Source organism: Microcaecilia unicolor, chromosome 3, assembly GCF_901765095.1.
Source record: "Microcaecilia unicolor chromosome 3, aMicUni1.1, whole genome shotgun sequence".
In the NCBI taxonomy this organism is placed as follows: domain Eukaryota; kingdom Metazoa; phylum Chordata; class Amphibia; order Gymnophiona; family Siphonopidae; genus Microcaecilia; species Microcaecilia unicolor.
The window spans coordinates 87,590,816-87,607,298 of NC_044033.1; the positions used below are offsets into that span (position 1 = coordinate 87,590,816).

The 16,483-nt window shown below is 46.6% G+C and overlaps 1 protein-coding gene across 1 annotated transcript in view; it reads right to left on the reverse strand.

The window, feature by feature from the left end:
- Window positions 1–2,927: 2,927 nt before the first annotated feature.
- The window catches only part of MDH1 (malate dehydrogenase 1), a 132,041-nt gene continuing 118,485 nt past the window's right edge, over window positions 2,928–16,483 (reverse strand). Inside the window, exons 8-9 of the mRNA XM_030196157.1 lie at window positions 14,076–14,165; window positions 2,928–3,295 (exon numbers count right to left, since the gene is read on the reverse strand). Of these exons, the coding sequence (XP_030052017.1) occupies window positions 3,170–3,295; window positions 14,076–14,165 (216 nt within the window). The 3' untranslated portion in view covers window positions 2,928–3,169. The remainder of the gene's footprint in view (window positions 3,296–14,075; window positions 14,166–16,483) is intronic.

Below are 16,483 nucleotides of genomic sequence, written 5' to 3' on the forward strand. Positions count from 1 at the left end.
TCCTACGGTGGAGCAGGTGTTGGCAAAATTAGACTTTTGCTGTATAATGGACAAAATGACAGCTAGTAGAAGAGGTACAATGGTTCGATTCCTTAAAACATGGAACACATATATGGAGTGGAGAGGGTTGGAAATGTAACACATTAGCAAGTCTGGTCCTCAAGAGTTTAAGTTGTACATGTTGAGTTACCTCATGGGAGGGAGGGGGGGGTAGGGTGGAGTGGGAGGAGGGGGGGGGGCAAGGAGTTTGATTGTATAATTTCTATAATCAACGGAAGACGTTGGCTTAATGTACCATGTGAATGACGTGTTTGTTATATTCTGTTGGATAAAAATCAATAAATATATTATTAAAAAAAAGAAATATTTTGTCATGTGGCCAAAGGGGATCATCAACATGAGCATTGAAAATTGCCCAAAATTAATAAATTAGGAAACTGAACAACAGATGTACCAGTTCATCCCAGAAATCAGAATCATGGGAGGGGGAAAATAAGACCAAGAGGTAGATTGGAGGTGAAGATGACAGTAACTAATAAAGTTTCATGAAAAGGAAACAAAACTACTTGAAATTTCAACTGGGTGCAGAGAATCAGCATGTAATAAGGCAACCCCTCCACCCCTGTGAGAGGAACAAGAGATGGAGAAAGCAGAGAAGTGCAGGGGCAAACACTGTGCTTAAATAGGTTCTCCACCATTTTTCAGTCATGTTTCTATTAATGTTAGCACAAGAGAATCATGAATAGCTGCTGTTTTGCCTTTAAGTAAGAAGCAGGTCACAGAATTTGAGGTTAATGTAGATATATTAGAAACATTAGTTAAGATACATGGGATCAAATTTCTTACCATTGTACACGGAGGAGGACACAAGGAAGAGAGACATGGTGGATGTCGTTTTGATGTACATGCAGAATCCGACTTCTTGAGGTTTCCAGTTCTGTTTCTTGCCTTCATCTCTCTATTACTGATCTGTGGTCCCTTGTTTCATATTTTTTTTTAAGTATTTGAGTTTTGCATGTGTGACCAAAGTGTGGTATTCTACTAACATGTAGTTTCTGTGGAGAGATCTGTAGCAGTCCCATTTGTTCTGTTTTCTCACTAGATGGTGTTTGGGTGTTTTAGGGCCAGGTGTAATATTTGCAGTGCTGTTTTTTTCACAGATAAGGATGTTGCTGTTCTGTTTCTCCAGTGTTGCACTGCATTCGGACTTCTCAGAGTTTCTACTTCCAGTTAGTGGTTGCTTATTCTGTATTTGAGGCTCTGTCTATTCTGCATGAGTGATAGAAGTGAGGTATTCTGAATAAGCATGTGTAGCAATCAGGAAATATACTGGTATTCTAAAGGTACTGCCTTTTAAAAGCTACATTAGTGCTGCTTTAATATGACAGGATTTCTATATAGGTTGGGAATATGTTTGTGCTTTGCAGGGTTTGGTTACTGGAGCTCTGAAGGGGTTCCCCCACTGATCCTCACTTCCTTTGGAAAGATGGCATTACAGGGGCCTATCTAATTTTTCCACATGGGACCCATTCAATCCTAACTATACCACTGAAGGCATCTAATGATTTTCAAAAAGTATAAAAGCCACCACTATAAAATAGAATAAAAATGTTTTGATAAACAACTGGAAAGTCTATAACAACAATCCTATATAATAATTCTCACCTCCAACGTTCTAATGTGCCTGGTACCGTGGCTCCTCAGAGGTGGTCTGCTAGGCAGTTTCAAATGCACTGATGTCAGTGATGTCACTGACAGCTGATTCCAAGGCAAGGGGAGGAGTAGGGAAACACGTGGAGTGTGTTTCCCTCCTCCCCCTGCCTACCAATCAGCTCTCAGTGCCCCCCCCCCCTCGGCGCAACACCCAAACCCCTCCGCCCCGGCGCAGCACCCAAGCCCCTACCCCCCCTCAACGCATCACCCAAGACCCTCCCCCCAGCGCATCACCAAAGCCCCTACACCATCATCAACTCCCTCACCACCCGCAGCTGCCAATACTAACGCTGTCCTGATGCATCTGGCATTGGCTGTCGTCACTGCAGCCGCTCCTCCTCTCCCCTCCACATCACTGCCCCTGCAGGAAGACCCCGGAGGAGCGCAGCGACGTCAGAGGGGAGAGAAGGAGCGGCTGCAGAGATGACAGCCAATGCCAGATGGCTGTCTACGGAGCCGTGTTTCAGGTTTAAAATCTTTTTTTGGCTTTTTTCTTTTTGTACCAGCCGCTGCTGCTCACCAGGAGACGCAGCAGCGGCTGGACAGCGTTAGTATTGGCGGCTGCGGGTGGCGAGGGGGTTGATTTGCCCGAGAGGGGGGTAGGTGCTTGGGTGATGCGCTGGGGGGGGGGGGGTTGGGTTTGGGTGATGCACCTAGGGGGGAGGGGAGGGTCGCTGGACATGGGTGGCTGCAGGGGGAGAGGAGGGTCGCTGGACATGGATGGCTGCAGGGGGGGCAGGGAAGAGGGAGGTGGGGAGGGGGTCCTGAGACCAGATGGGTGGCTGCAGGGGAGGGCAGGGGACACAGAAGGGACGCTGCAGGGGGAGAGGAGTCGCTGGACATGGGTGGCTGCAGGGGGAGCAGGGGAGAGAGGAGGGCCGCTGCACATGCGTGGCTGCAGGGGCAGAGGAGGGTTGGAGGTCCTGAGACCAGATGGGTGGCTGCAGGGGGGGCAGGGGAGACAGGAAGGACGCTGCGGGGGGGGGGGGGGATTACCTTGCTAGTGCCCGTTTCATTGCCTACCGAAACGGGCCTTTTATACTAGTAAAAACATAATATTGCCGGTCCAATAGTCCTATTAGCCGTGGATACGGTAACATCTCTCTGCTCAGTGAATGACCTGCTGTTGGTGGGGGGGGGGGGGGGGGGGGATTATATATCCATACTCTTAAATACAGATTATAAAACACACAAAAACATAAACCCAAACCAAATTTGTAGTTTGGACACTCAGGTTTTGCTTTTTTTTATTATTATTTATTAATGTCTACAAGAACTTAGTGATACTGCATGATAATGTTACAGCCATAAACAGAATGTGATCTTTAAACATACCTCTCTTTGCTTTTAATTCGATCATCATCTCCTAAAGAAAGAGCACATGGTACTAGACTTAAAGAGAACATTTAACTTTTTCAGTATTTAAATACATATTTTTATCTGGCTCATCTTCTAGTCACGCAGCAGCAAGAAACTCAAATGCAGTTGTCTTTTCTTCTATCAATTCTTTGGCTGTTACATCCATCTTCTCACGAGAGAAGTCATTAATTGAGAGACCTCCTACGATTGTCCATGTTTGCTTCTGTTTGAAATTAAGCAACAGAATGTTACAAAAACTCCCACACACACACAATGCCTGTGGCTACTGTTCATGCATGAAAAGCAAGAGAAACCCTTTCTACTCCCATTTTGTTAAATTTAAAGATCAAGGTTGAGATTAATATTAAAAAGCCAAAAGGAAACCTGGTGATCTTCAAGAGAAGCACTGAGGAGGTCCCTGAAACCTGTGACACACCTCACTTATCCTGGGCATCTTCTAGTGTCGTAGCCAGGGCAAAAAATGGTGCAACCCAAAAGCTTGGTATAGAGGTACCAGAACTTTAAGAGGTATATAAATCAAACAGTTAACACATTATGTCAGAACAGTTTAATAATTGTAAGCCCTGACCTTTGGGATCATCCTAGATGTGCACTCTGGAGCATGACAGCTGGTCGGGTACACAACATTTTATTTTTTTAGGGCATGGGCCTGAATTGGAGAAAACTCCAGGAGGCTGAATAAGGCTATGCTCCACACTATTACAGTCAGTTCTCAAAAATAAAGGTAAATCACAATAATAGTTTACGTCAAAATAGGTAGGATTAAGTCAGGGATAATTATGGCAGAGGAAGGAACAAAGAGGCTTTAGAACATATTTACACTTCTCCTTTAGTGTTTCACTTTACTCCCAGTAGAAGAAATGCTGTGAAGAGTCCTATCTCTCTTTTAAAAATTTTCTCCTCACATACAGCCAGCACAATTTGGATGTTAAATTGGAACAGACTGCGTCAGGCAAGCAGATGCAGCCCTGATAGACATGCAGGATATGGGAGATCTTTCAGTTCCCAGTTGTAAGGCTGTGGTAGCACAAGGGAAAATTAGGTTCTTACCTTGGTAATTTTCTTTCCTTTAGTCACAGCAGATGAATCCATTACGAATGGGTTGAGTCCACCTACCAGCAGGGGGAGATAGAGAACACTGAAAACCATAGTGCTTCCTAGACGGCTAGCTCCATCTGCCTCTCAGTATTTGAAGCTTCCAAAGCAGTGTTACACTGCAAAGTAGAATAACATGAACTTTCCTCACAGCGAACGAAGACCCCAGAACAGGGGCAGTAACTCAAAGGAGGGACGAACTCAACCTCCTGTAGTAGAACAGAAATCCTGAAGACTGTTTTTCAACTTCTCCCAATGAGGGAACATGTCTGCAGGAAAAACTGAACAGAAAACAGAGTCAATCAGGGAGGGATCATGGATTCATCTGCTGTGACTAAAGGAAAGAAAATTACCAAGGTAAGAACCTAATTTCCCTTCCTTGTCATTAGCAGCAGATGAATCCATTACGAATGGGATGTATCAAAGCAATCCTTAGATAGGGTGGGAACAAGCCACACCACGTGCAAGCATTTGTGCTCCAAAAAGTGCGTCCCTCCTGGCAGCCACATACAGCCTGTAATGACGGGCAAAAGAGAGCTTAGAAGTCCAAGTAGCTGCACTACATATCTCTTGAAGAGAGAGTGCTCCCGTTTCAGCCCAAGAGGAGGAAATCGCTCTTGTGGAATGTGCCTTAAAGGCGTCAGGCAGAGGCCGGCCAGATAGCAGATATGCAAAAAAAATGGCTTCCTTAAGCCAACGGGCTATAGTGGCTTTAGACGCTGGAGACCCTCTGCGAGGACCTGACAACAATATAAAAAGGTCATCAGAGGTCCTGAAAGCATTTGACATCTGCAGATACTGCAACAGAGCCCTGCGCACATCCAGAAGGTGCAACTGCCCAAAGAATTCTGGAAACTTCTCCCTAGTAAAGGAGGGCAGAAAAATAGGCTGGTTTAGGTGAAACGCTGAAACCACCTTAGGCAGGAAGGAAGGCACAGCACGTAACGTTACTCCGGACTCCGAAAATTGCAGAAATGAGTCTCGACAGGGCAGTGCCTGGAGCTCACCCGTCTCACCAATGTGATGGCCACCAAGAAGACTGCATTTAAAGTCATATCCTTCTCCGAAGCCCGCCGCAGCGGCTCGAAGGGTGAACCCTGCAGAGCCTTCAATACAAGCCCCAGGTTCCAAGCCGGACAAGGTGCCCACACGGGAGGACAACTTCACCAACCTTTGCTTAGAGGCCATGTCAGCTGCCCAATGCCGTAGCCACAGAAGACGGCGAGCCGCCACCGCTACAGCCATCTGTTTAGCCGAAGTGCTGACCAGATCAAAAAGAGCATCAGCCAAAAATGACAAGGCCGACTCCATCCACAGTGCCACCTCCGTAAGGGGCTCCGTTCCATCTCCGGGCTGTTCCACTGCCTGTTGTAACCAAGCGAGGCAGGCTCGGGCAGTGTAGCAGCTGCATGCAGATGCCCGTAAGGATAGGCCTGAAATTTCAAAGGACCGTTTCATTGCTGATTCCAGCCGTCGGTCCTGCATGTCCTTCAGGGCAACCCCTCCCTCTACTGAGAGGGTAGTCTTCTTCATCAATGCCGTGACTAGGGCATCTACTTTAGGCACGGCCAAGCGTGCCAAGTGCTCCTCACTAAGCGGGTATAAGTGCCCCATTGCCCTGGCAACTTTTAAAGGCCCCTCGGGGTCAGCCCATTGAGCCGAAATAAGCTCTTCGATGGAGTCATGCAAAGGAAAGGCTCGAGCAGGCTTCTTAGTACTTGCCATCCTCGGATTACCAGAGGAGGCCTCGCCCAGCGCAGGATCTTCAATAAGGAGGGCCTGCAAGGTGTCAGAAATAAGCGCTGGCAGCTCCTCGCGGTGGAAAATCCTAACCACGGTGGGATCATCTGGATCCAGTGGCAATCCGGCACCTTCCTCTGGCTCCTCAGACCACGAAGGCCTACCAGACCCCTCAGAATCCCCACAGCAAGACCATGGGGGGGGGGGGGGGGAGGGGGAAGGGGGGTGCGACACTCTCTGAAGGGGAATTTACTCTTCTACGCTTGTCATGCGGCCAACTGTCTGGGGAAAGAACGCCTTACGTCAATCCCGGGCCAGCCTCCACCGGAGGGGAACCAGGTAGCAACGCAGAGTCAGACACCTGCAGCAGAGCCCTCTTTAACATGAACTCTTTATGTAAAAGCAACACAAACTCAGGAGAGAAAGGCTCACCCTGGTCTCCTGGTTCCAATCTGGGGCAAGCAGCTCCTCTGGTAGACTCCATCAGAGACTCCCCTCCATCCTCAGACCCCTCCGCTCCTGCGGGGGTCGGGCCATGCGGTGCATCCAAGATGGCGCCCGCTGCCAGCTCCACCGAGCGGGAAGAGACATCGCTCGGCATGCTCGAGCCGGCCCTGACGTCTGAAGAGCATGATTTACAGAGCCCCGCTGCTGATCTGCGTTTGTCACAACGTGAACAGCGCTTAACAACCTCCGCAGCCATCACCGAAAACGGCGGAAAATTTCATAATGGCGGATTCGCGCCAAAAATGCCCCGATTGGAGGCCGTCCTCTGAGGAGCTACAAGAAGCTCTTACCTCACCCGACCGAGTCCCAGAGCTCCGGTCATGCTGCACAGACAGAAGATAGCCTCAGAATCGCAGCGCTAACAAGCGCATCGCTTTTTTTTTTTAACGCTGTGAGGAAAGTTAAAGGCAACAGCTACAGAGGCACTCCGGAGGTCCAGAAGAGTGGGAAAGGCAGGGAAAGGATGAACCAATGTGCCTGCATCCACATAGAAGAGAGTGGGAAAGGCAGAGACAGGGCAAACCTATATGCCTGCATCCACATAGGGGGAAGGGTAAGGCAGGGAAAGGGCTAACTTATGTGCCTTTAAAGTGGAGCTGCAATAGCCACAACACCCCTGCTACAACTGGCAAAAGCACAGGAGCCACCCCAGGCAGATTCTTGAAGGAGCTGAATAAGCTGCGTCCAACCCTGCTGGGAGACAGAGAATACTGAGAGGCAGATGGAGCTAGCCGTTCAGGAGGCACTATGGTTTTCAATGTTCTCTATCTCCCCCTGCTGGTAGGTGGACACAACCCATTCGTAATGGATTCATCTGCTGCTGATGACAAGGAAGTTGTATTTGTGTCCTTTCTCCTAGCTTTCAAACAGAGCTGGAGCTTTAGAGTGCCCAAATGGTTGAAATAAGTTGGTTAGCACAGTCTTTCCTTCTCTCTCAGTCTGGAGCTTAGGATGAAGAGGATTCCCGATTCCCACTTCTGCTTGCTGTGCAGCTCTCAGATTTCCTCTGTGGTTTTAATGTGCTGCAGGCAGGGCCACCGAGAGACTGGGCGGGGCCTGGGGCATGGCCACCCCCGCCGCAGCTGTCCCCCATCCCTCCACCCGCCCCCCTCCGTCCACCACCGGGCCGGGCCCCCTGCATTGAAATCACAGCGCCTCTCACCTCCGTGTGAAAGTGCTGCAGGCAGAAGGGCAGCAGATCGGGCCTCCTTCCCTCCGTGTCCCGCCCTCGCGGATGTTACGTCAGACGAGGGCGGGACACAGGGAGGGAAGGAGGCCCGAAGGGAGGCGATCTGCTGCCCTGCTGCCTGCAGCGCTTTCACACGGAGGTGAGAGGTGCTGTGATTTCAATGCAGAGGGCCCGGCCCGGTGGCAGACGGTCGACGACAGACAGGGTTACCATACGTCCGGATTTACCCGGACATATCCTCTTTTTGAGAACATGTCCGGGCGTCCGGACGGATTTGGCCAGCCTGCCCGTTTGTCTGGATTTCTGGATAAACAGGCTGGCTGGCGGGAGCGGAGGCGGGCGCGGCACTCCCTTCCCCTCCCCTTACACTACTATCCCTGGTGGTCTAGAGGTACCTCTTCGTCTTCAGGGCAGGAAAGAGCCCCCTATTTCCTGCCCGGAGCGCTGCTGCTAGCTGCCCTGCATACTGTGAATCCGGCTCTCGGCGTTTCAAAATGGCCGCCGAGAGTTGAAGCAGCCTAGCGAGACTTCAACTCTCGGCGGCCATTTTGAGACGCCGAGAGCCGGACTCACACAAGGATGCAGCAGGGCAACTAGCAGCAGCGCTCCGGGCAGGAAAGAGGGGAGGGAAGGTGATGGGGGGAAGAGGGGGTGACCGGGGGCGGGGTGAGGGCGTGAACAGGGCGGGGCAAGTGTCCTCTTTTTATGAGGATGAAAAATGGTAACCCTAACGACAGAGGGCGGGTGGGACTGCGGCGCCGGGCCCCTCTTGGAGGCCCGGGGAATTTTGTCCCCCCTGCCTCCCCCCTCTCGGTGGCCCTGGCAGCAGGGCTACCAAGCACTGCTACCTACATGGCTATGCAGTAATTATTTAATCTGGGCTTAAGGCTGGAATGCTCTCTCTAGCTCAACATGATCAGGGGCTTGGGAGGCCAGCAGACCTTAATTTTGAAACTGGGCTTTCCCCTTTTATATTTTCAGAATTTGCCTCCTAAAGTATATTTCTCCTCTTTTTGGAGTTTTCACCAATAGAATTAGGACACTCCCATTTCCCCTTTGTTGTAGACAGGATCCTTTGGGATCAACGGAACACACACTCTCCTGGCTACTAGTGATGTCATCACACTTCAGAAACTCAGTGCTGTTGGAGGAGCTTGAAGGATTTGTTTTTAATGCACAAAGCCTATGCGAAAATCCACAGGGTCCTACAGAAATATAGGACAATATATAAACCTGCATGACCAAATGGCAAAAATAAAGCAAGAACATGTTCTAGGGTAAAATCCAAGTCCTGAAACAAACATGTTTTGGCCAAAATGCCAGTAATTTGATATGTGTTATTTCAGTTTATATTCTGCCTTTAGCAAAGTTAATTGCATCAAAGTGGATCACAACAAAACAATTAAAATAATGTACAATTACATTAAACACAACAAGTCATATCTTTCCCATACATTTACATAAAGGGGAAATACTTAAAGCTGTTTTCAAAAGCAAAGATATTGTAACTCTTCATGCACAAAGGAAGTTTGACTGTAAAATTCTATTGTGAGAAATCTTGGTCACAAGGTTTATATGGATTTTGAAGACAACACTGCTCCTGGCTATTCAAGATGACAATTCAAAGGATATGGATTAGGATAGGAGTTAGGGTTCCGTAATGTTGACTTTTCAGAGTTTGACTTGGCGGACACTATGGCTCATTTGGAATAGCTACAGTTGTTATAGCAATTCGCTTCCTTCCTGTTAGATCATTCTGCTTCTGTTACTATCAACGGTTTGGTGACTTATCTACTTAAACTAAAGTGTGGAGTGCCAGGGATCCTGTCGTTTCTCACTGCTATTCAATCTATTTATGAAAGGTGTGTCCTGTTACATTCTCTGAGCTGAGAACCAGTGAACTCCAGTTCAAATTCCACTGTGGCTCCTTCTGACCTTGGGCAAGTCACTTAACACCTCCACTGCCTCGGGTACCAAACAGACTGTGAGCTCTCCAGGTATAGGGAAATACCTACTGTAACCAAAAGTAACTCGCCTTCAGCTACAAATGAAAAAGGTGTAAACCAAATCCAAATTTAAAAAAACAAAACTGTTTATCTGATGGGAAAGGATAGATCTCAGGGCACAGTCAGAGCTTAAACAGGGTTGGGGATGATCTTGAACTGGCTGATGTCTAATAAATTATTGCTGAATATACAAGCAATGATTATTGTCAGACTACTCTCAGACATATTTATGTCTGAAAAACTGGTGCCAGATGGACCAGTGCAAACTGCACCATCTGCTGAAGGTATAGAAATATTGACTAGCTCCAGGATGTACCTGCAGTTATACTGACAAGGTCACCGAAACCAGTCTGTTCTCTCTCTCTCTATCTGCTAGTCAGGGGGGGAGAGGATACAACCCACTGGTGTGGATTGGTCTAGCTGGACGATAAGGAAGGGACGATTTTTTGATCAACTATTGAACTTAGAGGCCCAGATTTCTCAGAATGGTTAGTGCTTTTTCTTAAAATTTCTGGATATAAATTCCTTTAAAACACATAGGTGTAGCTATGGGGTAGCAGGTGCCACCCCAAAAATGGCTCCTCCCCCCTCCCCACCAACCAGAATTAGCCAATACCTGCAGCTCTAGTTATGATCATGCACAGCCACCTCTGGGCCATTTGACTGAAACATACTGTTTGAAACAGAAGCTCTATCAACAGAGCCTTGCATGGTTCAGACATGGTCAGTCTGGATCACACAGACTCCTATGGTTAAAACAGATGTTTGAACATGCAAGGCTCCATACAGAGCATGAAGAGGATTTGGATTTAGCACACAACTTTCTCAGTTGGTCACGGTGAGTTGCATTCAGGGACAGTAAATATTTAACTTCTTTGAATGGCTCACAATTTAAGTTTGTACCTCAGGTAATGGAAAATTAAAAGAACTGTCTAAGACCACAAAGAATGGCAGTAGGGTTGGAACCTGGCTTTCCTGGCTCTCAGCCTCTCATTAGGCAGCCACAGGAGGAAGGTGCCTGTGTATAGCTGGAACTGGAGCTGCAGATGCAACTCCGGCCATAGCAGATTACAAGTGGCAAGGCCAAGAAAGAGATTTGGATTGGGGAGGAGTGGGGGAGAGTAGGAACTTGGACTCAGAGATGGATAAGATTCAAGGAAGGTTTACGTGGAATAATGGACAGAGGTCAGAACAGAGAACTGGGGATGAAAGAGGTTGAGTGGAAATTTGGAGGGGACAGTCAAGACCTGGCAATTGCTAGGCATTAATGGGGGTAAGTTAAATGGGCTGGGAGTATGAGTGAGGGTGTGAGATAGGGGTAAGAGAAAGGGGGATAAAAGTTGGGAGAGAGATTGAGTCATGGTGCGAATGACATGAGAGAAGATAAGAAGTGCTGGAAAGGGAAAGGGCTGCTTTAGGGGAGTAAGAAGGGAAAAGGATGGTCTGAAGGGGGTGAATGAGGGTGGAAATGGAGCTGAAAAGATGGTGCAAGGGGGTAATATGAGGCTAGGTAGAAGGTAAGGGGTAGAAGAATGGTTTAGAGGATAAGTGAAGAAATGAGTGACATGGATAGGGATGGAGCTGGAACTGGTGAGAGGATGAGAGGACAAGTACAGAGGATGGAACTGGGGGACTAGAGAATGAATGAACGATACAGGACTGGGGAAGGAAAGACAGGGGGATAGAAAAGGCCAGTAGAAAGATGAAAGGTGAAAAAGGAGACTAAGGACTGGAGGAAGAGAGAAAGGGAGAATGAGGGGTAAACATCATCTTTTCCCAGAGACTGTCAAATATGATGATATCATTCAATGAACTCTTCTCTATATATCACATATCACTGGCTTCTTTATGCACAAAAGATTGTTGGAACATTTTTATGTAGCATCTTTAACAGCCAATTTAAATATGGGGGAAGGGGAGGGAGGGCTGGGATGAGGTGAGTGTGATGTGCAGGAATGTTACTTTGGTTTGCCACACGCTTGCTCTCTCCATAGCATCCCCAAATACTTTTATCTAGAAATGCTACTGATAGAAAGATGACCCAGGCATTCATCATCTTGTATTTGGACTAACATAATGGCCTCTGCATTGGCCTCCTGATATGGCAAATGCACAGGCTTAAGGTAACCCAAAACGTGGCAGCATGAGTGGTGTTTGGCCAGTCTAGAAGGTCTCCAGAATCTTTTCTAATTCATAGCCTCCAAATCAATTTAAGATCTTGTCACTGGTGTTTCAAGTTATGCTGTGTAATGGCCCACATTACCAGAACAAATTGTCATGGTATGTGCCTTAAACTTTACACTCAGATCAACCATCAGTTCTTATGGACCTTTCAGGCAAATGCATGAAAAACAGGGAATCAGAAGGTGGGCCTCTGACAGCTTCTCCTTTGCTGCGGAATAAAATTCAGGACAATATCGGAAGGGAATTAAGATTTATTGTACATATTTTATTATTTCTTTGGATTGTCTTATTGTCTCACCTTGTTGGACCAGGAAGGCAGTTTATAAATAAGTGTTAATAGTGCTTCTACCTTCACTTTAGCAAGGCTTAAAAAAAGATCACAGTGGTTTACAATCCAATAAAACATTAAAAGCAATCCAGAAAGGAAGTTCTTTTATGCTAGGACATGACCCGGGGTATTTACGAAATGGTGGTCTGCATACATTTCAACAGCTAGTATGGGAGGATGGTTTTAAGTCCTTCCAAGAGCTCCAGATCCTGTATAGGTTGGATCCAGGGGACTTTTTGCAGTTTCAGGTGCAGAATTTTATGAGGGCAAAGTGTATAGGAATGGAGAAGGCTGAGGGGTAAGAAGAGGTGGAAAAAATTAGAAAATTTATGAGAATCTCTTACTCAATTGAAAGAGGCAATTACCTGGTTATATGGTTTTCTTAAATATGGGGAATTTAAGAGGTTTTAGCTTTGAAGGCTTGGGAGGTGGGAGGAACTCTAATCAAGAGAGTAGAAGCATATTTTTCTTATTGCAGGCAAATGGTCTATTAGTTCAGCAATTAAAGAAAATGCTTACAAAGTTCTGTATAGATGGTACTCCCTCAAGATTGCAACAGATGTTCCTGAATGCCTCTAACCTTTACTGGAGGCATTGTGGCCATCACGGAATGTTCTGGCACATCTGATGGTCTTGTGTATCAGGAGAGAGAATTTTGGCGAAATGTATGCAGCAAAATCAACTTGTTCTCTAGGGAATCTATTTGAATCTCACTCAAACTCTGAAAGACATTTGTCAAGTGGGGACTAATGGCAGTGCAAGGGGCTATTATCAGTTGTTGGAAACAAGTGGATGTCCCTGCAATGCATGTTTGGAAAGAATGTTTGGCATTTATAAATAGAATGGAGAAATTAAGATATTAGGCATCAAAGATTTAGTAAAGATGCTGAAGAATGGACATTGGAGAGTTGTTGAGGTGGGTGGGGTTGGGTGAGGGAGTTGAGGGGTGAAAAGTGCATTTGTTGTATGAGAGCATTAGAATCTGTTTAAAAGGCTATGTATACATCATTGTGCTGTTCTATTTTCAATGAAAAACAAAATGAATAGGAGATAGGTAGAGACTCAACTGGCTTATACTCTAATAATGAGTTCATTAAATAAAGAGGTGAAGCCTCAAGAAGCCCCCGGCTCAATGATTAAAGAGCTCTCGGGAGGCTGGACTGCTTCATCATTGGCAAACACCCCACTGGTCTACTGCAAATGTTCTTAAAAATTACTATTTTACTTCATTTTTCTTTTTTCTTTTACACTTTTTCTTAAAGGTCAAGTATATATATTACTTAGCTTTGTATCCAGGCTCTCAAGACGCTAGATATGACCATGACCAACGGTGGCCAGCGTTTCGTCACCTGCCTCAGGGTCAAATGGTCTGCGTCAATCTTAGCTCAAGTAGATACTCAGCATGGTCATATCTAGCGTCTTGAGAGCCTGGATACAAAGCTAAGTAATATATATACTTGACCTTTAAGAAAAAGTGTAAAAGAAAAAAGAAAAATGAAGTAAAATAGTAATTTGTAAGAACATTTGCAGTAGACCAGTGGGGTGTTTGCCGATGATGAAGCAGTCCAGCCTCCCGAGAGCTCTTTAATCATTGAGCCGGGGGCTTCTTGAGGCTTCACCTCTTTATTTAATGAACTCATTATTAGAGTATAAGCCAGTTGAGTTCCTACCTATCTCCTTCACGTTTTATGGTTTTTCAGATAGAAAGTATTAGAGGGAGATTGCCTTCAGTATTAGTTTGAAACAAAATGAATAGAACATTTAAAATAAAAATAAAATAGCTCACAAGTGTCAGTGGGATTTGAAGCCTGGCTGTCAGCTTACTGCTCTAACAGGCTACTCTTCCATTTCAATCCCCAATTCACAGTAGACCCTTTAAATACTGAACTGCAGCAAACAAATTCACATAAGTAAATGAAAAAAAGTCATTCACCTTGATGGTAACAGGAAATGAGTAAAGCAAATCGTTAGCAATCCCATATGAATTGCCATCAGAGATCACCCCCATGGATACAAACTCTCCCTGAAATGGTGAAAACAAATATTAAAATTAATTACTGACAGCAGACCCAAGTGACTTACCAATAACTGGTGTTCTCCACGGACAACAGGACAGAAGTCCTCATAGCACAGGTAACATCATCAATACAGCCCATACAGACGTTTCTCCAGCTTAGAATACAAAGGGTTTTGTTTTTTTTTTTTTTTTTTTGGGGGGGGGGGGGGGTTGTATCAATAAATTTTTATTGGAAAAGATAACATACAAAATCATCTTTCCCAATGACAACAAAATCAGATACAACATATATATGAGCTCCACCCCCCACCCCCCCGCACCCTCAGCTCTTATGAAAAGCAATCTTTCAAATATAACCAGACCCTCCCCCTCAGAACACACCTCCTCCATCCCTAGCCCCATACTCTTCTAATCTGTAGTGGAAAACAACAGAGCCAAGTGAATCCACTCCTCCATAGTCGGATCATATCTCCCCCTTAAGGCGATCAGTAAGGATAACCAGATTTGAATACAAAGTTTTTGAATTGCCCCATAACATATATGCACCATTTCCTGCCTGCCAGCATCATACGGGACCATCTCAGTCCATATGTTTAGCCCGAGTAGAATACAATTCTTTAGAGAAGTGGGTGGATATGCGATAACTTCTATCTTTCTGCCCATGGAGAATACCTGCTACTAGTGGCGTAGCTACATGGGGCCTGAGGGGGCCTAGGCCCCCATAGATTTGGCCCTGGCCCCCCTGCCGACGATTCCCTTGAACCACCCTCCCGCCACCAACCCTCCTCCGCCGTCGCCGCCCGCCCCGCCGCATCAGGTACCTTGTTTGCTGGCGGGGGTCCCTGAATCCCGCCAGCAGAAGAGTCTTCTTCAGCGCCGGAGTAGTGCCTTCGTTCAACGAAGTTCCTGGTGTGATCAGCTGTTTCTGATGCCTTACGTCCTGCACGGGGCTACATGCACGGTGCAGGACGTAAGGCGTCAGAAACAGTTGACCACACCAGGAACTTCGTTGAACAAAGGCACTACTCCGGCGCTGAAGAAGACTCTTCTGCTGGCGGGATTCGGGGACCCCCGCCAGCAAACAAGGTATCTGATGCGGCGACAGGGCAGGCGGCAACGGTGGGGGAGGGTGGGTGGCGGGAGAGGGGTTCAAGGGGGTTGTCGGCAGGGGGGGGTCCAATGTGGCGGCAGCGGGGGGGGGCGGCTAAACAGTGCCCCCCCACCTAGGGCTCTGCCCCCCCCTGCTCCTGGCGAGGTCTGGCTACGCCCCTGCCTGCTACAGGTAAGCAACTTCTTTTCTCCAAGAACAACCGGAATAACAAGCCCTTACAGCATGAGATTCCCTAGCTACAGGCTACCTTCAACAGAAAAAGAGAAAAACAACAAGACACTACAACAGATACATACCAACAACATTATTTGGTGGCAATTAGTTTTTTCTTTTAAAGGCAGCCTGGAACAGAAAAGAAACGGGACTAGGGGGATGGAGTTGAATTGAATTCTAACCTCTAAACAGATTCTAGAGGATGGGGTATGATTTCAAAGGGCTTTAGTCCACACCAAATAGAAGGCCAAAGCTCTCTTGCTGTCCAATATGCATGGTGTGCTTTCACCTCTGGAGCATGAGGCCTGAGAAAAAACTTTTGGTAGGACGGCCAACTAGTTAAGATGGAAATCCAACACTACCTCTTAAGAAAAAAGTTGGGATGAGTGCATGAGGTCAGGTACTTCAGTTCACAGGTATCCAGTGGCTCAAAGGGAGCTTTCATCTGCTAGGTTAGATCACGCTGAGGACCCTGACACACTGGGTGACTTGAAAAGAGGCTTCCATAGAAGAAAGCACCACAAGAATAGAGCTAAAAGCTGTACAGAGATGGGAATTGCTTCTACATGCTGGCGATAAGAGCCATCTGTGCTAAAGTATATTCTAATGTAATTGGTTTTTAAACCTGACAACAAATATAGAAGGTATTCAAGCAGTTTTTGAGTTGGACATGAAAAGGGGTCTAGAGCCCTTCTGTCACACCTGTTGGCAAACCTCTGTCATTTAACATTTGAAGACCTTCTAGTGGAATCTCTCCTGAAAGCCTACACCACCTGGAACACACTGTCAAGCAAGTTCAAAGAATTTATTGTTACCCTCTCAACATCCAAACTTTGAGGGATGTTGAGACTCAAAAGCTTCAAGTATATATTCTAAGCTGGAAAAACTTCTTCTAAGCGAGCTCCATTGGTGGTGTCAACTATCAATGGTGCTTGTCCTCAGAGAATAGCTGCTCTGTATAGTACAGAAGATGAGACAAAGTCTGAGTTGCATTGCCACT